This window comes from Cervus canadensis, chromosome 23 (assembly GCF_019320065.1).
Source record: "Cervus canadensis isolate Bull #8, Minnesota chromosome 23, ASM1932006v1, whole genome shotgun sequence".
Taxonomy (NCBI): Eukaryota; Metazoa; Chordata; class Mammalia; order Artiodactyla; family Cervidae; genus Cervus; species Cervus canadensis.
The window spans coordinates 49,756,008-49,781,027 of record NC_057408.1 but is presented as its reverse complement, the minus strand read 5'-3'; the positions used below and the strand labels follow the sequence as shown (position 1 = coordinate 49,781,027).

At 35.9% G+C, this 25,020-nt stretch overlaps 1 protein-coding gene across 3 annotated transcripts in view; it reads right to left on the bottom strand.

The window, feature by feature from the left end:
- The window catches only part of ROCK1 (Rho associated coiled-coil containing protein kinase 1), a 118,964-nt gene that overhangs the window by 81,723 nt on the left and 12,221 nt on the right, over positions 1-25,020 (bottom strand). For 2 of the 3 annotated variants that reach the window (XM_043444541.1, XM_043444542.1), the window contains exon 2: positions 4,512-4,593. The exons of the other annotated variant lie outside the window; for it this stretch is intronic. In XM_043444541.1, coding sequence (XP_043300476.1) covers positions 4,512-4,593 — 82 coding nt within the window. The remainder of the gene's footprint in view (positions 1-4,511; positions 4,594-25,020) is intronic. 3 annotated transcript variants of the gene reach the window in all.

Genomic DNA, 25,020 nt, shown 5'->3' with positions numbered 1-25,020 from the left:
AATCTACATATTTAACTAGGTATTCAGTCAAATGGTCACAGGTTATCTTTTCCCTTTCAGTCCCCATACAGTCTTCAACACAAAAAGATGAAAATACAGCCTGTAATATAGTCAGGACTGAAGTTTAAAATATTTCATGCTGCTATACCTTAAAGTTGCTATACTTTCCTGAGACCTGAGCTTAATTACTAAAGAAAAAGATCTTATTCCATATTCCAGGCATATTCTTAGATCACTACATGAGATACCTGTCAGCAAAAAGTAATTCAAAACAAAACATTTACATTCAGAGAAATAATTCTGATGTATTCAATAATGAAAACTATAAAAATCCATATAAATTAATTTCAGCAACATGAAGAATACTATCCTATGAAAACCTATTATTCTCTGTGAAATATTACATAAATACAACTTCAGGAGATGAAGGTGAATGTCACAATGTCATGCAAATGGGAGTCACACACTATGGACCCTTTTGTGCCTGGCTTTTTGGGGGCAGGGTTCCTGGTTTTTTTCACTTAGCACAGCGCTTTTGAGATTTATCAGTATTATTGCACTTATCAGTAATTCACTCTTTCTCACTTTTGAATCCTCCATTACATGATATACCACAATTTTATCTATTTACCAGCTGATGTACATTTGTGTTGCTTCCAGTTTACAGCTATAGACAAAGGGTCCTTAAACATTCTCATAGGTCTTTGCGTGTATACATACATACTATATTTCTCTTATGTAAATACCCAGCAGTGGGATCCCTGGGTTATGTGATAAATGCATGTATAACTTTATAAGAAAAAGGTCAAACTGTTTTTCAAAGTGGCTCACCATTTTACAAACCAACCAGGAATGTGTCAGAGTTCAGCTCCTCTCCATTTTCACATATACTTGATATTGTCAGTTTTAAAATTTTAGTTATTCTAATAGGTGTGTACTGATATTTCACTGTGGTCATAATTTGCAACCTCCTGATGACTAATCACGTTGAGCAACTTTTCATACGTGTGCTTTTTTTTTTAGGGGGAGAAACATCCATCCAAATCCTTTGCCTATTTTTAAATTGGGTTCTCTTTATTATTGAGTTGTAAGACTTTAGATATCAATCCTTTATCAAGTACAGTAAGACCCTTACATACAAATGAGCTCCATTCCAAGAGTATGTTCATAAGTCTGACTGGTTTATCAGTCTAGCAAAGTAAGCCCAAGGTACCCAACTAAAACAATCCACTACACAGTACTGTACTGTAAGAGGCTTACAATACTTCTCATACAAATAATACATAAAAAATGAATAAAACATTTTAAATCTTACAGAACCGTACCTTAAAAAATACAGCAGTACCAGTTGCATTACTGCTGCTTTTACACTTGCTTACAGACATGCTGAGCCTGAAATAAAGATACTGTACTGGACTTACAGAGTTCTGTGCAGTGAAGTACACAAACGCACAACCACTTGAGAGGATGCATGCATGTGACAATGAATGCCAGGTATGTGAACTAACCTATACGACTGGACACGTGAACACAGGTTCGCATCTTTGAAAGTTCGCAATTTGAAGGTCCATATGTAGGGGACTTAACTGTATCTGATTTGTTAATATTTTCTCCTATTCTGTAAGTTGTCTTTTCACTCTTGACAGTGTAGTTTTGAAGCACAAAAGTTTTAAATTTTGATGATGCCCAATTTATTGATTTTTTTTCTGCCGCTGTACTTTAGGTATATATCTAAGAAACAATGGTCTAATCCAAGGTCATAAAAATTTATGCCTATGTTTTTTCCTAAGAGTTTAACAGTTTTACATTCTGAATTAATTTTATATGGGGTGTGAAATAGAAGTCCAACTTCATTCTCTCACATATGGATATCCAGTTTTATGAGCACCATTTGTTAAAAAGATTCTTTTCCCCTTTCACTTGTCTTTGCAACTATATTCTCCCAGTCAGTGATTTACCTGTTTATGTTCTTAGCAATATAATTCTGAAGAGAAAAAATTCTGAATTTTGATAGTATCTATCTTAAAAAAAAAATGGTTTGTGCTATTTGTGTCCCATCTAAGAAATTCTCCCCTAACTAAAATCCTATATATTTTCTATGTTTTATTCTAGAAGGGTTACTAGTTTTAGCTCTTACATTTAGGTCTATGATCCATTTTAAGTTGATTTTTGCACATATTGTAAAGTAAGGTTTGGGAACTGAAATCCCTTGTCAAGTCTGTTGAAAATCAATTGACTGTATATGTATGGATCTATTTCTGTTCCATTTATCTATATGCTTACTCTTTAATTTCATTACACTGTCCTGATCTTAAAATTCAAAACTGTTAATCCTCCAACTTTGTTCTTAGTTTCCAAAATTGTTTTGGCTATTCCAGACCCAATATTGCCATATGAAGGTTAGAATTAATGGTTACTTTATACAAAAAAGCCTGCTTAGGTTCTGAGACCACATGGACTCTGGTTGGGGAATTCCTCACATTTTAATACTGAATTATCCATCAACACTATCTTTTGTAAGGTTTTCTTTCATTTGTCTCAGTATATGAAATCATTTTCAGTATACAGGTCTTATACACACTTTGTCAAATTTATCCCTAAATTTTTCATGCTTCTGCTTCTACTGTAAGTGGTGCTGTATTTGTTACGTCTATTTAAGGTGGCTTATTGCTAAAATATCGAAATAAACTGCTTTTTGTATATCAACCTTCTAGCTTACAATCTCAATGATAAGTTCTTGTAGGTCTTCCTGTAGAATCTTGAGGATTTTCTGTACCAAAAAAAAAAAAATGCTGTCTGAATAAATTTTAATTCTTCCTTTTTAATCTCTATGATTTTTCCTCTTATCTTATTTCACTGTCTAAAACTTCCAGGACAACAGTGAATGAAGTAATGAAAGAAGACAGAGTTGCCTTTTCCCAGTTCTTGGAGGAAAGCATGTAGTCATACACAATTAAATACAATCTGGACTATAGGTTTTTCATGGCCTCTCTTATCAGGATAAGAAATTTTCCTCCAATTCCAAGTTTGCAGAGAGATATCTGCAAGATATCTTAGTATATCTACTAAGATGATACTATGGATTTTCTTTTTAATATGTTAATATGATAAATTATACAAATTGATTTTTGAACCTTAAACAAACTTTGCAATCCTGGTATAAATCCTACTCAGTCAAAATTTTTACCTAATGCTAGATATGAATCACTAAAACTTTTAATATTATTCTCTGTATTTTTCTTCAATCTAAAAACTAGACTAAACTACACAGGTTAATCAGTTTAAATAGTTTAGCTTTTTACCTTCATTTTACTTATTACATCTCTACTATGGTTACTGATGTTCCTATTTATAAAATATAATATAAAGGCAAACTTAATATTATGAAAGCAGCAATGTTGCACAGTAAAACCAGTAATAGATTTTTTTAAATGTGTTCCAATTCTTGTGATCAAATTATACTCTCCCACCACCCCCTTACTCTCTGTACTAACAAGCATTTATCCTTTTGCCTCCCATCAAAGAACTGGTCAAGCTTCTCCATCTTTTCAGTTCTTCTGTACTGTTAAGTAAGGAGGTAAAGTAAATTAAACAGCACTAAAATTTTCCTGCAATATCAGTAAGATGTGAGAAATTAAGAAAACTTGTTTAAAAGTTTGCTATTCAGAATCTGGCACTATATTCCAAAACAGAATTAAGGCTGAAAAAATATTTTTATAAATAAGAGAGAAACAGAAACCCAAAAGATTGATAAGTAAAATTCTGGGGCAGGATTTCAAAGTGTAGAAATGATAAAAGAAAGTAAATCTAAAGTTAAAAAGATCTGACTATTTAGAAGAATAAAACTTTTCTAACAAAACATACGTAACCAAAATTGGCAGATAACACTAAAACAAACTCAAACTAAATGCATCAATATGTACGGTTTAGGAATAGATTTTAAAAAATGGAGTGGGGCAGATTTTATGACCAAAATTCTTATTATCAATTATTTAAGATGAAAAATTTTAAACTATTTTATTAAGTTTTCTAATCAAATTTTAAACAAAATATCTAGTATCAAAATCTTAAAAACATGTTTTTATAAAAGAACATCTGTAAAACTTAAGTATATGCCAGGTTTCATGAAGAAAATTTCATATCTTACAGGTAGGAGCGCTTTTCATATGTAATCAATTCTTAACCTGAAGGTATTAAAATACAACAGCTAATTCATTTATAAAAGAAAAATAGAGAATAAATAAAACATTATTGAAATTCAATGTGCACGTATGTTTAACGTATTTATTTTAACCATTTACTTTTTATTCCCTTCTCTGCAAGATATTTTAGATTTTCCTGATGAGCACTCAAACTTGACAAAGTTTCTTTCCTATTTCCTTCTCATCTGATGTAGATATTATTGATGAAATAGCCAGAGTAAACAGAAAGAAAAAAAAGGGGCTTGAATTATCTAAGTCAATATTTCATTATATATAGTCTAGCATTAACCTCCACAAAAAATTACTTACATCTGCTTAAAAAGTTGTCAATATTTTTGTTTTTTCTTAAGGCAGGAAAATCCAAATCATATACCAAAGCATCCAATCCATCCTAAACAAATAAACAAACAAACAAAGTTAGTTTTTGGATCACACTTTGAACACATTCCTCTTTGATGAGTATAAAGAGTAAAACTTATGCTTTAACATTTAATCTGCTTAATCTGCCTTTCTCTCACACATCCTGCATTCATTTAACACCTTCCACAAGGTTACATGAGTACTAGAAGAAGAGAAAACTCATTTTTATTTCATACAGAGCAGAGGTCCCCAAGCCCCAGGCCAGTACCAGTCCGTGGCCTGCTAGGAACCCGGCGGCACAGTAGAAGTTAAGCAGTTGTCTTCCACAAAACCAGTCCCTCATGCCAAAAAGGTTGGACACTGAATAGAGTTTTCACTTTCTAACTCTACCAGGCAGAGGAGCAGCAAAATCACCACAAACTGGCGACAACTGACCTCAACTCATGCCCTTTTCACCATATAAGGGCATGAAATTTTACTTTTCACTTCCCTTTAACTACTGCATTTATTTATTTCCTAGACATTCATAAAAAACAAATGACCTACATTTTGGACCACAAATATTTTATAAGGTAGTATCAAGTATTAGTTCCTAAAATGTGAAGTTTAGTATAAAACAAATTCTGCATTTAGATCCATTTTTATGGTGTGTATATAAATATATTGGGTTCTCTTTCTTTCAAACACTTTTTAGAACAACCACTAGTAAGGGACAAACATGGGCTTTTACTTTTACTTTTCAGGGACATTTAAGTATTATCTAAGAAAGAGCAGGACAATGCGGAGGTGCACCAATCAGTGTTCAAGCATGAACGCATCTATTCAGATTAAATCCTGTCATGTGACAAAGGGAAAGCATTCAGACAGTCCCGAGTCATCTTCATTTTATTTAACTGGGGAAAGTTTGCTACGAAAGAGCCCAAAAATAAAAAGCAGCAAAGGAAAACACACCTTCTGGAGACCATGAACAGTCATGTTCATAAAAGTCTGAAATAGAAATTAAAGCTAGGGGAGATATACATTGTGTTAAGTCAAAGGTTTGAATAACTCCAGCTATTTTAGAACACTTAAAATATTTCTCTAGGAAACTGAAAAGTCTAGTCAAATTTTAATAGGTTTTAAAATATATCACTGCTTAGGTTGGAAACTGACCATGGAGAAGATGACTGGTAGTAATACCAACAATGTTGTGGACTGCTTAAAGAGACCGACTAACCCTATTGCTGGCTTTTCAGAATTCAGAGGTTTGTACAGATCTGAAGAAAAAGTCTCCCCACCAGAGCAAGTTCATCTATCCTTGAGACACATTTCTTAGTCTCATAAAGCATTTGAATATTTCTGTTAATGATTTTTACAATAAAGAGATGAGAATCTTTACTTGGTGTATTGAAAACCAATCAATAAATATATTAATTCACTATTTTCTGGGACAAAGTATATTAAATGTATATATGCCCCTTTGACTAGATTTTAAACTCTTTAAAGCAGAAACCACAGTTAACATCTCATTTTCTCCCACAGCATCTTCCAGTGGGCATAAAATGTACAGTAAACCAATGATTTTTTCACTCCAGAGCAAATGCATTACATTACTCAAGAAATAACACTTTCCTTATTAGATAGTAAGTTTCAGCAGACCATGTCACTCCAAAAAAAATGCACAGATTATAGAGTAATGCAAATAATACTAGGCCCACCATTTTAGGTTGAATTTTGATAAACATTTCTAGGAAATACAAGTAGGCATAATGCAATAAAAATCAACATATTATTACGTCTTATAAAAAGTACTATTTTAAGAGCTCCTACTTCCAAGGACACTTTTCAGTTTTAAAATGTTCAGAATATCTAAATTTATGACAATTTAAGTTGTTTTCTAATATCCAATAAAACATTAGAAACTGAGGGAAATGCATTAAACTTTACTCACAACACACCCTTTCCAATAAATATACTGCAAACTGTCTACAATCTTACTCCAAATAATTTTTTTTAATTACTAAATGTTAGGAAACAACCTCAAAAGATCCCTTGTTCAATTAACCACTACATTCCATAGTCAAGGCAAATAACAATCAGAAACATTAACTGATTTGTCCGACACCACAGAGCTAGTTAGTAAGCTGTGTTACAATCAAAATACAAACTCTTAGTCTAATAGTTAGAGAAATAACATGACCATGATAAAAACATGATTTAAAAACCCTGTATCTCTAAAATGAAATTAGGAATTGAGGATAAACATGTATATTTAAGTCCAAGATGCACTGTTCAAAAATTAATAAAAAATCGCAAGTCATTCTTCTAATTAAAATAGAAAGTACACTGGTTAGGACTCAAACCTAGGATCCTGGGTCAAAGTACTACATCTTTTCTAGTACGCCACCATATTCTCTTCTGCATGACCTTCCCCAAACTACCTATGAAATCAAACAGTTTTCCTTGTATTAGAGTTATTTTTTACTTTAATCTCCACAGCTCGATTTCTGATGCAACAATTAAACTGAGCCCCAGAACTGAGCATGATGTTTTACTCACCGCATCTCAGATATTGTAGACTCTCCTACCCCAACAACTATTTCCTCCTTCTACCTTCCTAATTCAATTTTGATTTTGTTCGGGCAACCCACCTTTCTCCATGCAACTATGAGCTTCCATGAAGGGAGAGATCTTCCCCAACTCAAGGAGGTCACTTCTAATTTAAGCTAAACATGGAGGCCTATTACTCTTGCCCGTGTTCAGCTTAAGTACAGGAACATGGTAATAATCTGGCACATCAAATGTGAGGGGAAAACCTACAAAAAGGTTTCTGGGGAAAAGTTTCTTCTCTCCTGAAAGAGATACATGTCAGAGATAGTCTCTCCTTTTATGAGAAACTGTCATCTCTCTACATGACACTTAAACAACAGCAGCCCCCTTGGGGCCTCAAGGGGAGTTGGCAGGAGACAAATCCAAACACAATGAGGACAAGAGAGACAAAGATGGAAGGAACTCGAGTCTACAATGATGCTTTTGAACCACTGAATTAATCTACTCTGGAAACTTATCCTTCCCATTCTATCTCAAGATAATACATTTTCCTTATGGTTTAACTCAATTTACATTGGATCTTCTACTTCTTGTAACCTAAATGAAGTAAAAGTCACTCAGTTGTGTCCGACCCTTTATGACCCCATGAACTGTCCATGGAATTCTCTAGGTCAGAATACTGGAGTGGGTAGCCTTTCCCTTCTCCAGGGGATCGATCGAACCCAGGTCTCCTGCATTGCAGACAGATTCTTTTCCAGCTGAGCCACAAGGGAAGCCCAAAAATACTGGATGGTGTAGCCTATCCCTTCTCCAGCAGATCTTCCTGACCCAGGAATCAAAGAGGGGTCTCCTGCATTGCAGGCGGATTCTTTACCAACCGAGCTATCAGGGAAGCCCCTATTGTGACCTAGAGCACCCTGAAATACATCTAGTTCATTAAATGCCAATGTAGGAGAAATAGGACTTGTTGCACCGAAAAGGTGAGAGAATCATCCATTCAAACAATGAGACCAGGGGCAAGATGGGGCTGACAAAAAGTGTCACTCTTTGGTAATCATTGTTTGTATAACTGAGCCTCAGTTTTCTCTTTTATGAAATGGAAATAACTCACTACAACTCAGAAAGGCTAAATGAGTGACGTATTCAACCCTTAAACAGTTCCACTTTTCACTCTTTACTTCTCTAGTTGACATTTGGAAGTTCTACAAGTTAGTCTCACTACTGACAGAAATGACATAAAGAGAAAATAGGTATTTTGGTCATGTGGTCATAAAATCTCAAGAGTAAATCTCAGTTTATGATATTAAATCCCTTCTGAGTGTAGAAATCCCATATATAATTACAAGTAGTTTTTTTTTTTTTAAAAAAAAAAAAAACAACATAATGCATCTGACTATTCTTAACAGTAGAATTCTAGCAAGCATTTGTTAATGGAAAACTAATGGCCTCCACTAACTTGTGCACAGTCACTAGGACTAGGTGTCTGGCCCTATCACCGTATACTTTGATTTTACAATTGCAGGAGACGGTATACAGTTTTTCAGTATCATTCATAAGCCAAAATTATATTTTTTATCAGAGAAATAGAATGGGCAAGATGGTATCCTTCTAGCATAATCTAAGGTATATACCAACAGAGGCTATAAGGGGAGTCAAAACACTGAGTTTGGGGACAGGGATGCAGGCTTCCACTTTAATGGAGCAGAGAAGCTACACAAGGTAATACAACCTTAGAGTAGGACCAAGAATCCTGACTTTTATTCAATACTCTGAAGCTCTGTAAAATAATGGAGAATAAGACTTGCCACTTCCTAAAGTTCATATTCTAGTACCAGAATTCAGAACCTTAACAGAAATTAACATTAATTATTATCCTTCCATAATAATCAATTATTATGGAGAGGAGTCAATGTCAAAGAATTACAAAAATTAAATCCTTTGCTACATATATTTGAACAATGATAGTAGACCAGTTATGGCAGTGTATTTTGAAAGAGGCTAGTCACATTAGAGAAGTATTGAATAGTTTCACACAAACACACAAAGGCATCCATAATTAACGACACGTATAACATTTTATAAGAAACTCTAAAGAATGGACATTTCACATGTCTTAAAAAGAGCCAGTATTAGAAGCGGGGAAAGCACCAGTAGTGTTATCTCACAACAGAGTTTAAGTAAAGGAGAAGCAGGAGGAAATTATTCAACTTAACACCGTTGCAAACTTCAGTCTCTGGATAGTTTTGAATTACAAAAGTAAGATTCCAGTGTAAAAGATCATTTAAGATTAGGTCCATTAGTAATAATACACTTGTTATAAAGTACAAGAATATAAAGGCACTAGGAAAGAAAACTATACTATGTATAAAAAATTTCATATTTAAGTAAAATTTCAAAATCAAAATCATTACTATTCTAAATAAGACTTTTTTGAGAAACTACCCCCCCACGCAAAAAAAAATTAAAACTAAGGCAGTAAAACAAGGACTTTTGAAAATCAAAAACATTTTTTTTTGACTACTGTCAAATATTTGATGACAGGCGGTGTACCACTTAAAGAAAATACTTTGGGTTCATGTTAATCTCTTTGTTAGGTAAAGAGATAAGAAATTTCTCAAAATTAAGCAGTGAAAATGGAAAAAGAATTTCAGCAGGGAATTTTAACAACTTCTGATATTAAACTAAAATATGTTTAAGCAACATGACATTACTATATACATGGCAGTGCGTCCTAGGATAATTATACAACAAAAAATTTAGTATTCCAAATAGTTAATTAAACATACTATGGCTTTTCCCAATCAATCTCAAACTATACCTTTGCAGCCTCATCTTTCTCTACATGCATGTATCGAACCTTGAGTCATACTGTGCTAGAGTCACCTCCCATTGCTCAGTCTACCCCACTGCCTTTTTACCTGCTCTTTTCCCCAGCTGGAACATGACTATTTCTCATATGCTGCTGCTGCTTCTAAGTCACTTCAGTCGTGTCCGACTCTGTGCGACCTCGTAGATGGCAGCCCATCGGGCTCCCCCGTCCCTGGGATTCTCCAGGCAAGAACACTGGAGTGGGTTGCCATTTCCTTCTCCAATGCATGAAAGTGAAAAGTGAAAGTGAAGTCGCTCAGTTGTGTCCGACTCTTAGCGACCCCGTGGACCACAGCCTACCAGGCTTCTCCGTCCATGAGGTTTTCCAGGCAAGAGGACTGGAGTGGGTTGCCATTGCCTTCTCCTTTCTTATATGCAGACTGCCTCAAATGTTTGTGCTGCCTTCCCCAACACTCTGAGAAAAATGTTAAAAAATAAAACACCTCCTATGCACTTCCTGCTTCAGGAATTACTGTACTTGTTATAATTATTTATAAGTCTGCCTTCAGAAAACAGAAAGAGTAGTAGTAGTAATAATGCTGATGATAAAAACAGTAAAATACTTTGTCTCTGGGAGCTCACTGGTTAGTAGGTAGAAAAAGTAAATAATATGGGATCCTGAGTATTACAAAGTACACAAGCAGAAAAAAGACTGCTTAACTGGAGCTTCATAAAGGACATGAAGGATCAGCTGACAGTTACTTCTCCTTAGCCATTCTTTACATTGAATTACAGTCCATTCACAGTGTTGCATTAGCATTACCTTCAGATGCACAGCACAGTGGCTGAGTTACATGTGTATCCATCCTTTTTCAGACTCTTTTCCATTACAGGTTATCACAAGACACTGAATACAGTTCCCTGTCCTTGTTGTTTATCCATTTTATAAACAGTAGAGTGTATCAGTTCATCTCAAACTCCTAATTAATCCCCCCATCTCCTTTTATAACCAAAAGCCTGTTTTCTATGTCTATGAGTCTGTTTTGTAAATAAGTTCACTTGTATTATTTTCTAAGATTTCACATATAAGTTATATCACATTTGTCCTTCAATGCCTGACTTCACTCAATATGATAATCTCCAGGTATATCCACGTTGCTGCAAATGGCATTATTTAATCATTTTTTATGGCTGAGTAATATTGCACTATCCTATATTCCACTGTATGTATGTACACACACACACACAATCTTTATCCATTTATCTGTTGATGGACATTTAATGCTTCCATGTCTTGACTTTTGTACATAGCACTGCTATGAACACTGAGGTACATGTATCTTTTCGAATTAGTTTTCTCCAGGTATGTGCTCAGGAGTGGAATTGCAGGATCAAATGCTAACTCTTTATTTTTAGTTTTTTAAGGAACCTCTATACTGTTTTCCATAGTGGTTACACCAATTTACATTCCCATCAACAGTGTAAGGAGGGTTCCTTATTCTCCACACCCTTTTCAACATTTGTTATCTGTAGACTTTTTAATGATGGCCATGACCATTGTAAGGGAATACCTTATTGTAGTTTTAACTTGCATTTCTCTACTAATTAGCAATGTTGAGCATCTTTTCATGAACCTGTTGGCCCTCTATAGGTCTTCTTGGGAGAAATGCCTCTTAGGTTTTCTATTTTTTTTGATTCAGTTGTTTGTATTTTTGACATTAAGCTGTATGAGCTATTTGCATATTTTGTAAATTAATCCGCTACTGGCAGCATCATTTGCAAATACTTCCTCCCAGACCATAGGTTGTCTTTCATTTTGTTTACGGTTTCCTTTGCTGTCCAAAGCTTATAAGTTTAATTAGGCTCCATCTGTTTGAGCTTGTTGATCTTTAAAGAAGAGAATTTGAAAAGAGCAAGATGGAAGTGGGGTAAAGCAATCTAAAAAGAACAATGGCAAGAAAAATTTAAAGAATGAGAATAGGATGCTCTGGTTCCATAGATATGAGGAAGAGGTGGTGTGGGAAACAATGCTGTGAGGATGGGTTACAGAATGTGTACTAAAGATATAACATACCATGCTAAGAATTTGGGTATTTCTGTTATTGGAACCATAGGAATTGTGGGGAGAGGAAGAATGACAAGACTAGTTTTTATTTTACTGAAGTCTGACAATGATAAAGACAACGGATTAGAAGAGGAAGAAACAGGTGGGAAAGGGAGCGGTCAGGAGCATACTGTGCTAATAAAGCACAAAAAGATCCAAGTCTGCACTAAATGGGGGCAACAGGAATGGAGCATTAGAAGCAAAAGAATCTGAAGAATGACTGAAAGAGGGACAGGAAGGATTAAAAATGAGTATCTTCTAGTTTAGGTGAGTAGAGAGTGACTTCATTAACCAAGGCAGAGAATACATTTTGGAGAGGAAAGATAAAGATTTTAGATATACTGAACTTGATGTCCCTGTAGAATACTACCATTTTATGGATAACTAGATGACAGTTCAAAATATGAGTTTGAGTTCAACGGAGAGACTGGGCTGTGATACAGATTTGGAAGTCACAAGAATACATTTAAATCATGATAACAGATGCAATTACCCAGGAAGTGTAAACCAAGGGGAAAATGGAAAAAGAGTGAATAATAGCCTCCTGGGAAACATTAACATCTGAAAGACAAGCAGAACAAACATGACCAATGAGCAATGAGAGATGGAGAAGGAAGACATAACAGTGTCATGAAAGCTGAAAAAACTGCAGAAGGAACTTAAAAGAAGAGCAAAATGCAACAGAGAGATCAACTAAAATGAAAAATGCAAAAGGAGCCAAATAATTTGTAATTAAAATGTCACTGATGATAGTTGCAGAACATAATGCCACTGAACTGTACATTTAGAAATAATTAAAATGGTAAGTTACATATTCTATGTATTTTGCTACAACTTTTTTTTTAAAGTCACTACTGGACATCAGCAAAGTGGTGGACTAGGAAACTACAAACTCTCATTCCCCTACAGGGGGGAGGAAGAAAAAAACCCACCAGCAGCTCCGTAAACCAAATTTGTAGGAGTTCAGGAAAACAGGTTTAGAGCGGGGAAAAAAGCAAACATCCCATGGAGTAAAAGCCACATTCAAATGGCAGGAAAATTTGTGACATGCTTCCTCACTGTTACCCCACTCTCTCCCAAAGTGGGGAAGGTCTTGGTCTTGAGCAGGTAACAGGTTGGTTTCCACTTCCCCACCTTGAACTGGAGGGAGCAGAGCGAGACCATATTTGTGAACTGCTGTGTATGCCTGTTTTAACCTATCTGAGGGATGTCTGAAGGACCGAGACAAGGACCTTTCTGTTCTGTGTAACTAAGAATACAGGCAGACAAAGCAGTGCGGGCAGAGCTCATAAAAGCTACCAGAAAACTACAAACCCCACAGACATCTGAGGCAAGAGGTTACAGTAGAGATGTACAATAGACCACCTAGGCCCAGAGAAGCTAGGGTGAGACTCTTGGGGAAGCTTTTCTTTTAAAGGTTACTATCGACCTTAAATAGAATGCTTCTCAGAATGGAAGGGGCATAAACCAGCTTATAATGGATAGAAAGGCCAGCGGAAAAGGAACAAATGAAATAATGGCCAAAAGAAATGAGAAAAATTAGAAGCTTGCATGATTTAAATTTAAATTTGATGACATATTTTTAGGTAGAGGAGACATATTTTTAAAGAATAAAAATGATTAAGTGAGGTTCCAAAAAGATCTGAGGGAGGGCAGAATTAAGATACAAAGTTGAAAAAAAAAAAAAGATACAAAGTTGAGACATCAACCTTCTAAAAAAGAAAAATATTTCTATGTAAACAGTATCACGTCATAAGCACATAGAGTCATATTCCAACCGAGAACACTTGATAGTCATGTGATCTTAAGCAAGTTACCTAACCCTTCACAGCCTCAATGTCCTCATCTGTAAAATAAGTATAACAACAGTAACTATCACATGTGAAATGTGACCATGTAGGGCTGCTGTACTGTAAGAAACTGATACATCATAAGTCATAACAATATATTCATGGGTAATTTCTCAGAGGATTTTCCTCCCCATCATTTTAACAGTTTACAGGTATGGGTGAACACAAGCTAGATTTTGTGTGGGCATGACTAACTGAAAACTTTCAGATGATTTGACTTTATTTTGGGGGAAGAGAGTTTACTTTTCAAATTTTTCCTGCAAGTGTCTGATTTGTTTCTTTGGGGAAAAATAAAACACGTCATATGTTCAGTTAGCAGTAGTATAAAAATATTTTCCAATAAACCCAGACCTTCATTTGTAAATGAAAGTGAGAAAAACAAACTGATTTCCAGCCAACTATATTGACTAATAAAAAATGAAATGCACTTTTCCTTCCCAGTCTGAAGCCTTTTGATGAGTCACAGAAATGGCTTGTGGAATCTTCATTTTTCAGTCCTCGTTGTCACTGGGTTGGCACATTTCAAAGAGCCAAATCTACTGGTTATCTTAATAAGCACCAGTGTGTGATCTTGACTATTTAATAAAGAGGAAAGGGATGCAAAGCAGTGTTTCCTTTTAGAGGCAGCAAAATGAGTCACTTGCCTGTGTGCTTCATGTCACCCTAATCAACACATGTAGTTAAAATGTGGAATAGTTTTTCAGAATGATTACATTTGTTGTTGAATTAAAAAATAAAATAATTTAAAAAAAAATACACAGTTCATTGCTATCTTCTTAAAGTTCCTATACAGATTTTCACAAAGCCAGACCTTGACCAAAGGTGGTTGGGGGTGGGGGAAATGAACAGAGACTCAGAGACCTATGTAATCATAAGATTTAATGTCACTAGAGGCCCAGAAGGAGAAAAGAAAGATAATGGGACTGAAAAGGAGTGAAATAAATAAAAGCTAAAAATTCCCTGTATTCAGCAAAAGACCTAAGCCTCTAAACTGAAAAAACTAATAGAACATAGCCAAAGAAATCCAAACCAACAAAAAACCTGTCCAAGTAGAATTCCATATCCAGAAAAAAAAACAGGATCTTCTCAGATGACAAAAAACAGAGAGATTTGTGACCAGCAGATCTATCCTAAAGTGACAGTTTAAGAAAATTTTTTTATATATTTATTTTTTTTTAAAAATCTAAAATTTTAATTGAAGTATAGTTGGTGTACAATAATAAAGGAAATTTTTCAAATCAAAAATGATAAAAGAATGAATCTTCAGATAACAGAAAGAACAAATGAAAAAGTAAAAATAGGGATAAATACAATATATTTTCATCCTCTTGAAAGCTGAAGCAAAGAATTTTAATATTACCTAATTGTTTCTCATTTTATATAGATATTTAAGATGAATATATTATAAACTAGGAGGGTAAAGGAACATAAAGATTTCTACCCTTTCCTCAAACCAGTAAAATGTCAACACCAATCCAATGTTGTAAATTATACATGTCTAATACCTACAGCAACCAAAAAAAAAAAAAGCTATACAAAGAAATACACATAAAAGCATTATACATAAAGAAGCCTGTTTCCACCACTTGGTTGGAAGAATATGATGAACTTTCATTTTTAAATTCTAATTCTGGAACATAAGATTACATCATAAGTTGCCAAGGATAAAATCAGAGGCGTCTACCCACGTACCAGACCACCATGATGCAGGTGTTTGGTCTAAAGGGGCTTTTTCAAAACTCTGTGAGTCAAAGAAAGGTTGTGGAGGCACATGTCTACCAAAGCTCTCAGACTTACAACTGGAAAGGATTCTTTCCTTTGAAGCCTCCCCAGCTTGTGTGAGCAGTTGAGAAAGCAGAGTGACTGTCACCTCATTATATGAAGATCCCTGAGCTAAGAATGACTCAAGCCTGAAGAGGCTTCCTTCTTCGGTCACAGTGATGGCTAGCCCCGTTCACATTCCAACACACACACACACACACACACACACACACACACACACACACGCAACAACCATCATCAGCTGCTCAAAGAAGTGATACTGGACTAGAATGGAAAGAGGGCTTAGTTGTAAAATAAGAGCTTGGACTTTCAGCATAATATGATAAGTCCTTGGGATGTAACACAGCATGGTCACTACAGTTAACAATACTGTATGAGTGTCTGAAAGTTGCTAAGAGAGCAAATCTTAAAAGTACTCTTCATGTATAATTCACTATATGAACAAGCTAAAGAAGAAAAATCACAATATCAACAGATGCAGAAGAAGTATTTGATTAAATCCAACTCCCATTTATGAGAAAAACTCTCAGGAAACTAGGAATAGAGGTGAACGATTTCTCAACTTATAAAGAATATTTACAAAAAAACCCTGAAACTAACATCAAACTTAATGGTAAAAAAAAAAAAGATGATATCCCTCAAAAATCAAGAACAAAGCAAGGATGTCCTCTCTCACCACTCTAATTCAACACAGCACTGAAGCTTACAGCCAGCTCAATGAAGTAGGGAAAATAAAGACATACAGATCAGAAAGGAAGAAAGTTAATCATTTATATTTACTGATATCATTTATGCAGAAAATCACTAGGAAACTACAGAAGAAAAACAAGCAAAAACACCAAGAACTAATAAGTGAGTTCCACAAGGTCATAAGACATAAGGTTAACACACAAAAACAACTGTATTTCTATATATTAGCAATAAACATGGAGAAGCCAAAATGTAAAATACAATGCCATTTATATCTACTCAGGTAAAGGAATAATGAGGAATAAATCTAACAAAATATGCAAGGAATTTACGCTGAAAACCACAAAATATTGATGAAAGAAATTTTAGAAGGATCTAAATAAATTGAGAGACATATAGTGTTCATGGACTGGAAGACTCAACATGATAAAGACATTAATTCTCCCCAAAATTGACATTAAGGTTTAACATAATTCCTATCAAATACCAGCAATAGTTTTTGTAGATAATGTAGATATAGGCAAAATTTTTCTAAAATTTATATGGAAAAGCAAAGGAACTAGAAAAGCTAAAAGAATTTGAGAAAGAATAATCTAGAGGAATAACTCTGCCCAAGTTTAAGACTCACATAGCTACAACAGTCAAGACAGTGTGCTATGCATGGAAGGACAGACATATGGTCCTCTGTTGGTGTCTCCAGGAGATTGGTTCTACAACCCCAGCAAATACCTAAATCCACAGATGCTGAAGTCCCTTAAATAAAATAGCACAGTGGAATTCCCTGGCAGTCCAATGATTAGGACTCAGTGCTTTCATTGCCAGAGCTGGGTTCGATCCCTGGTCAGGGAACTAATATCCAGCAAGTTGTACAGCGCGACCAAAAAAACCAAAAAGGCACAGCATTTGCATATACCATCCACACATCCTAGATCAAACCAGCTCTAGAGAACTTAAAATACTTAATACAATGCAAATGCTACATAAATAGTTGTAAATACACTGTAAATGCTATGTACATAACTGCTGACTATAGGCAAATACAAGTTTTGCTCTTTGAATATTTCTGGATTTCTCTAATGTTTTCAATCTGCTGTAAATTGATTTTGTGGATGTGGAACTTATGGATAAAGAGAGCCAACTGTGTAGATGAATGGAGCAGAACAGAGAACCAAGAAATAGACCCACACAAGTATAGCCAAGTGATTTTTTGACAAGGTACAAAAGCAATTCAATGAAGGAACTGAATTGAATAAATGGTATTGGAAAACTGAATATCTATCTTAAAAATGAATCTCAATCTAAAGTTCTTACCTCACACAAAAATTAACTCATACTGGATCACTGATTTAAATGTTAAAGTGTTTAGAAAAACAACTGCTAAAATTTTTGAGAACTACAAAACTGAGTGAAAGTTTCTGAAACATGACACAAAAAGTATTTTTAAAAATTTTGATAAATTGAACTTTGTAAAAAATAACTTTTGCTCTGCAAAAGATCCAGGTAAGAGGATAAAAAGATACGCCAAATACTGAGGAAAATTTTTTTGCAAACCAACATACTAGAATACCTGAATCACTGTCAAAATTCAACAATAAAAAACAATCTAATTAGAAAATGTGCAAAAGATATAGACAGACATTTCACCAAAGAGGATGTACTGATGACCAATAGTGCATGAAGAGATATTAAGTATCATTAGTCACTATATACTCATTACAACAACCAACATGAAAACAGTTACAATTTCAATGCTGACAAGAAGGCAGAGAAACAGAATCTCTCATACACTGCAGGGTGGTATATAAAATGGGAGAGTTCACTCTGAAAAATAGTTTTGTAACCAGTATCATATAACTGACAAAAGCCCATATAGTCAAAGCTATGATTTTTCCAGGAGGTGTGCACAGATGTGAGAGTTGGACCATAAAGAAGGCTGAGCACTGAAGAACTGATGCTTTCTAATTGTGGTGGTGGTTTGATCCCTGGGTTGAGAAGATCCCCTGGAGAAGGAAATGGTTACCCACTCCTGCATTGCCTGGGAAATCCCATGGACAAAGGGGCCTGGCAAGCCACAGTCCACAGGGTTGCAAAGAGTCGGACACAACTTAGCAACAAAACAACAACAACTGTGGTGCTGGAGAAGACCCTTGAGTCCCCTGGACTGCAAGATCAAATCAGTCAATGCTAAAGGAAATCAACCCTGAATATTCACTGGAAAGACTGATGCGGAAGCTGAAGCTCCAAAACTTTGGCCATTTGATACTAAGAGTCAACTCACTGGAAAAGACCTGATGCTGGAAAAGATTGAAGGCAAAAGGAGAAGGGGGCGGCAGAAATGAGATGGTTAGATAGCATCACCAACTCAACGGACAAGAATTTGAGCAAACTCAGGAAATAGTGGAGGGCAGAGGAGCCTGGTGTACTACAGTCCACGGGGTCACAAACATGGACATGACGTAGCAACTGAACAACAACAAATCATATGACCAAGCATTTGCACTCATGGACATTCATCCCAGAGAAATGAAAGCACTGTACATGCAAAAATCTGCACACAAATGCTCACAGCAGCTTTATCTCTAACATCCAAAAAATGGAAACAACAAAAATTATCTTCAACAGGTAAATGGCTAAACAGACTACAGTACATCCACACTAGGGAATAACGTCCCTTTGAGAGGCACAAGGACGTGCTCAGTGCTCAGTCATGGCCGACTCTGCAACCCCATGTATTATAGCCCACTAGGCTCCTCTGTCCATGGGGTTTCCCAGGCAAGAGTACTGGATTGGGTTGCTGAACGACCTGGGAAGCCCACTATGGGATAATACCCTGCACTAAAAAGGAGTCAACTACTGATTCCTCCAACATCAGGAATGGATCTCAGGGGCACTATGAGGAGTAAAAAAAGAAAAAAAAAATCTCAGAAGATGTTTACTGTATGATTTTGTTCTAATAACATTCTTCAAATGAAAAAATTATGGAGATGGAGAACAAATTAGCGGTTTCCAGGGGTTGGGGATGTGAAGGTTGGGGTGATACATCTATACAGGAGTAACACTGGGAAATCTTTGCCGTGATGGATTAGTTCTGTAATTTGATTGCAGCAGTGGCTACAGGAATCTCAACATGAAAAAACGGCCCAGAACTATACACACACATTGAACCAACTACAATTTTCTGGTTTTGATACTGTACCAAGGTTACACATAATAAAACCACTGAGGAAAACTGGATGAAGGGAGCACTAGACCTCTCTGCACTAATTTGTAACATCCTGTAAAAGTTAGAAGAAAGATGTATGGCAGGACACCAACAGCAAAATGACACAAAGGTTGGAATTATCTAACAAAGACTTTTAAAAACAGCTATTATTAAAGCACTCCCCAAAATAAGGGCAAGCACTTAAAATTAATGGTTAGACAATGCAAGCAGTAAGAAAAAGAACTAAATGGAAAATTCAGAAGGGAAAAATACAATGACCAAAAAGAAAAACACACTCTCAGTAAGCTCAACAGCAGCATGGAGATAACAGAGGAAAGATCCACTATGCAGGAAAAGCCTGGAGATAGTGTGGGTCTGACCCCAGACAACCACAATGAAGCAAATAGTGCAATAGAGTCAGCCACGCGAGTTTTTTGGCTTCCCAGTGCACATAAAACTTGTGTTTACACTATACTGTTGTTTATTAAGGGTGCTATAACATTATGTCTGAAAAACAATGTACACATCTTAATTTTAAAATACCTTACTGATTAAAAAAAATGTACCACTTGAGACTTCAACAGTCATGGTACTAACATCAAGTATTACTAATCACAGATCCCCATAACAAATAAAGTTCAAAATATTGCAAGAACTACCAAAATGTGACTTGAAGACACAAAGTGAGCAAATGCTGTTGGAAAAAAATGACACCACTAGACTTGCAGAACACAGTGTTGCCCCAGATTTGTAAAAAATGCGGTATCTGTGAAGTGCAACAAAATAAAGCACAATAAAATGAGGTATGCCTGTACTTGAAGATAAATCAGTAGAAATTATCTAGTCAACACAGGGGAAAAAAATAAAAGGTTTTAAATGAACAGAGCCCCAGGGACCTGTGGGAAAATAGCAGAAGGGAACATTTGTGCTCTTAAAGAGTCCCAAAAGGAAAGGAGAGAGTTTGATGCGGTAAAAATATTTGAAGAAACAAAGGCTGAAAACTTCCCATATTTACTACTGATTCCAGCAGCTCAGTGAAACCCAACAGGATAATCCCAAAGGAACCTACATCATAATCAAACTGCTGAAAACCAAAAACAAAGAAAATACCTGGAGGACAACCAGAGAAAAATGACATTAATTACAGGGGAAGAGTGAATTGGACAACTGCAAATTTCTCACCAGAAACTATGTGAAACCTCTGAAAGAAGTGGAACACAATTTTTAAAGTATCAAAAGGAAGGAACTGTCAACCCACATTCTATAGCCACTGAAAATATCCTTCAGGAATAACAATATAATTTTAAAAAGCCTGAGAGGAAGGAAAACTATGAAAAATCATAGCAAACTGACCTGCTATGAAAGAACTTAAAAAAAAAAAAAATAAAAAGTTCATGAAGTTCTTGAGACAGAAGGAAAATGACAGTAGAAGGAAACTTGGAATGTGAGGCAAGAAAGAAGAGCAACCAATATAAGTATCTATTCTTCTCCTGCTGAGTTATTTAAAATACATCTGACCAATGAAGACAAATGGGTACAGCTGAAACCTGGGGAAGGAAATGGCAACCCCCTCCAGCATTTCTGCCTGGGAAATCGTGTGGACAGAGGAGCCTTGCGGGCTACAGTCCCTGGGGTTGCAGAGTCAGAAACGACTGAGCGACTAAGCACATAGCTGAAATACATAAGATGACTACAACACAAAGGGGAGGGTGAAGGGGCATTTATAGTGGTAAGGTTTCTACATTCCTTAAGAAGTGGTAGCATATTGTGAAAAGTTAGGCATGTATATTGAAATCCCTAGAATAGCAAGCAGCCCCTAAAAAAAAACCACACACAAAAAATAGATAATCAAAAACACAATAAACTAAAATGGATACTAAAAAATGTATATATAATCCAAAAGGCGGCAAGAAAGAGGCAAATGAAACAAAAACAAAGGGAAAATGTACAAAATAAGTAAGAAAATGGGAAAGAAACCAAACACATTAATACTACTTTAAATGTTAATAGTTTTAGCACACTGACTAAAAGATCATCAGAAAGGATTTTTAAAAACAAATCCATTAGGGACTTCCCTGGTGGTCCAGTGGTTAGGACTCTGCACTTTCACTGCCAGGGTCTGGGTTTGATCCCTGGCTGGGGAACTAGGATCCCGCATGTGGCAAAAAAAAAAAAATAGGAAAGTCAGTTACAAGATGGAATCTGAAACTGCAGCAATGAACTTCTTATACTATTTAGATCTTGTACTAATGGATGATTTTATAATTGGTAATTCAGAAAATATTGGCCCACTAGATTATGAGCTCTTCCAAATGTTGATACATTTCATCACACTATATTGAAAAATCACATTTATTAATGTCACCACCAACTACATGACAAAAGTTTTTAGGTACTGGAAAGTTGTCACGCTCACAGTAGCAAACACAAGTTTTCCAAAATCCTAATTTTCACCTAAAAGCCCTAATTTTATCACTGGCCACAAATAGCATCAGTTGTTTTTCAATCATACTTCAAAATTTAGTCAGCACAGGTCCTCCCCAAGTGACACATACATACACATAACTGAAGCCATACACAGACACATCCTGCATAGTCCAAGACCATATTACTGACAGTAGCAAACAAACGTTAGTTCTGTCACAGGACTACTAACCCTTTCACCAAATAAGCATTTTTTCTTTTTTAAAAAGTCAAGTTTACCGAGGAATAATTTACGTACAGCAAAATTCATCCACCCCTTTTAGGCTTGAGTTCACTGAATTTTGACAAACCAACAGCTGTATAACCACCACCACCACTTCAATCAAGACACAGAACACTTCCACCACCTGGTGTTCCCTCATACCTCTCTGCAGTCAATCCTCTACCCCAGCCCCTGATAAATGTTCAGTTCTGTTACATGACAGTTATCCCTTCACCAAATACACGGATATTAACTTTTTTTAACATTTTCCCAAAGTCATCCTATATCTTATTTCATGCCAATTTAGTAAAATGTTACTACTGTCTACTGTCAAAGTATCATGCATGATGGTGCCATTAATCTTCACCATCATAATAATTTTCTTCTACTTCAGATCGCCATGCTTCATAGCTTGGATTGCCTACTAACACTTTCCAGACACGTCAAATCCAACAAAGACATGTTTTAGCAGAAAGTTATCTAAACCTTGCAATAAATACATTGCACTTTGATCAAAGAACTGACTTCTCTCCCTTATCCAATCAAGTTCTAGAAGACTGCTTCTGAGGTAAAATACTACAGAACTTACCTTCCCCTCCAACACTGTCAATAAACACTTAGCAAGATCTTTTCCCTACTACTACGTATCTCACCTTCCCTACTCCGTTGTTTACCAACCCCCATACGTTTCAATTTAAATGTTTTTCACTTTGTACCTTCTGTGTTCAAAGCACTCTCCTAAGTGCTATGGAAGCACTTCTCTTGATGGTGTGTTATCTCCAACTTTGATGCTCTTTCTACTATGCTACAGAGTAAGGATCAGAAAGCCTGCCACTTACTGATGATATGCTGTATGTTGGGAAATTCATTTACTTTTTCTAAGGTTTAATTTAATTTATAAAGATTAATATCTGCATCAGCCAGCCCATGGGATTGTTGTAAAGATTAAATAAAATAATGAATGTGCAAAGTTATAAAAATAAGTATCACTGGCTTTTGGTCTCTCATCCAAAAGTAAAAGATACTGGGGTGTGGGGGACCCCACCTATTCCTTTAAACATACCACTTGCAGTTTTAAAATATATTATCCCCTAGAACAGATACAGCTTAGATTTAAATAAATTACCAATTACACCTATCTCTTAACCTCAAGTCAGCCATTCCTGGCTTTCATCACAGAAACAAACAAAAAATATTTTCCAATAATTCAACAACAAATAAATATTTATTGAAAACTTAAAAATATGCCAGGCACTGCTCTCAGAACTAGTGGCCCATCAGTGAGTTGGACAATCGGGTACCTGCTCTCATGGAGTTCACATTTTGAGCATTAGTATCTCAATATATAATAGCTCAGAAGGTCAAGAGTTATTTAAGCAATTTAAATGTTTTCACTTAGGAAAAAATATTAATCTCATAGGAACAGTAAACTTCTAATCTCTTCTGAGAGACCAAATCAAGCATATGCAGGAGGCTTGATGTCTAGCTACTGGGCAACTGAGTCAGTCCTCCCAAACCTGGCTATGCTGTCACCCAGACCCTCTTAAGCATACTACATCTTCCAACTCCAATTCTCATATGGTAAGGCCGTGGTGAGGACTGTCAGAATCCGTATTTGGCTTTGATGTGGTTGATCCATGAACAGGCATTTGGAAATCTTTCACTAAGTTACCCAAAGACTTATCATTAAAGCAAAGCAGCATTCACGTATCCTTTCGTTAAAGGACCAAATGCTATCCCAGCTGTGGTCTTAAGCTGGCGGTCTTTGGCAACTAGCTGACAATACTTCTTTTAACTCTAACATCAGATAACAATTTAGTTTTTTAAAAAAGTATTTCCAAAAATGATAAGGGAGAATAAATTATCATAACTTGGGTTTCTCTTGATGAGGAGTTACTGCTCTTTGGGACTGCCTAGCAGGTCATCATCTCCCTTTATCTTGGAAACTGAAATTTCCATCCCGCCTTCATGCAACACTTATCTTGGGATAAGGTGACTCTCTCCCAGTTCTGAGACTACAGCGTATGGTGGAAACCTATGCCTATCATCACACCACTCTTCAGACCACTGTGACTGATTAAGATACAGGCACAGGATCCAGTCCACGAATCAGTTAGAAATTCTGAAAGGTCAGAAGAAGACTTTTTCTTCCCACTGGACCTGAACAAGCAGTCATGGAGCCTAGTGGCAGGCACCTTACAACCACAAGGAGTTATGTATCTGAGAAAGGAGACAATACTAAAAAAGCTGATTCAGAAAACTAGCTCCCAGTCACATGGCCTGGGCCCAGAAAGGACATTTCTGAAGCTAGAATCTATTTATCAACTATTCAGAGGCAAGAAACATCTGTTGTTGTTTAAAGTTAATTGGGGTTGAGTTTTCAATCTGTTACAATAAAGATTCCTAGTAAAAGGAGTGGAATCTCCATAGGCCCTTTTAGCCTTCAATCACTAAATTAAATGGGTACTTGGCCCCTACCATAAGGAAGGCAGGCACAGGGACAGAGCCTGAATGACACAATTATAAAAATAAGCCTATTGTTTTTATTTAGATTGTAGTTATAATAGTTAACTTAATTATATTAAATATTTACATAACTTCTTCATGCTCTTCTACTCAAAAAGATGAGAAAAGCTATGGGGGACTGGGTTGAGTCGGGTAATGCCAAAAGACCGCTAACAACCTAGAATGGCAGGATTAACTCCTACAGGCAAGAAGGCTTTGGGGCCAGGCCAGAGGAGCACAGGACACGGGGCAAAAGGGACCGAGGGGCAGCCATTTATTCTCACAACTGTGCGGAGGTTTCA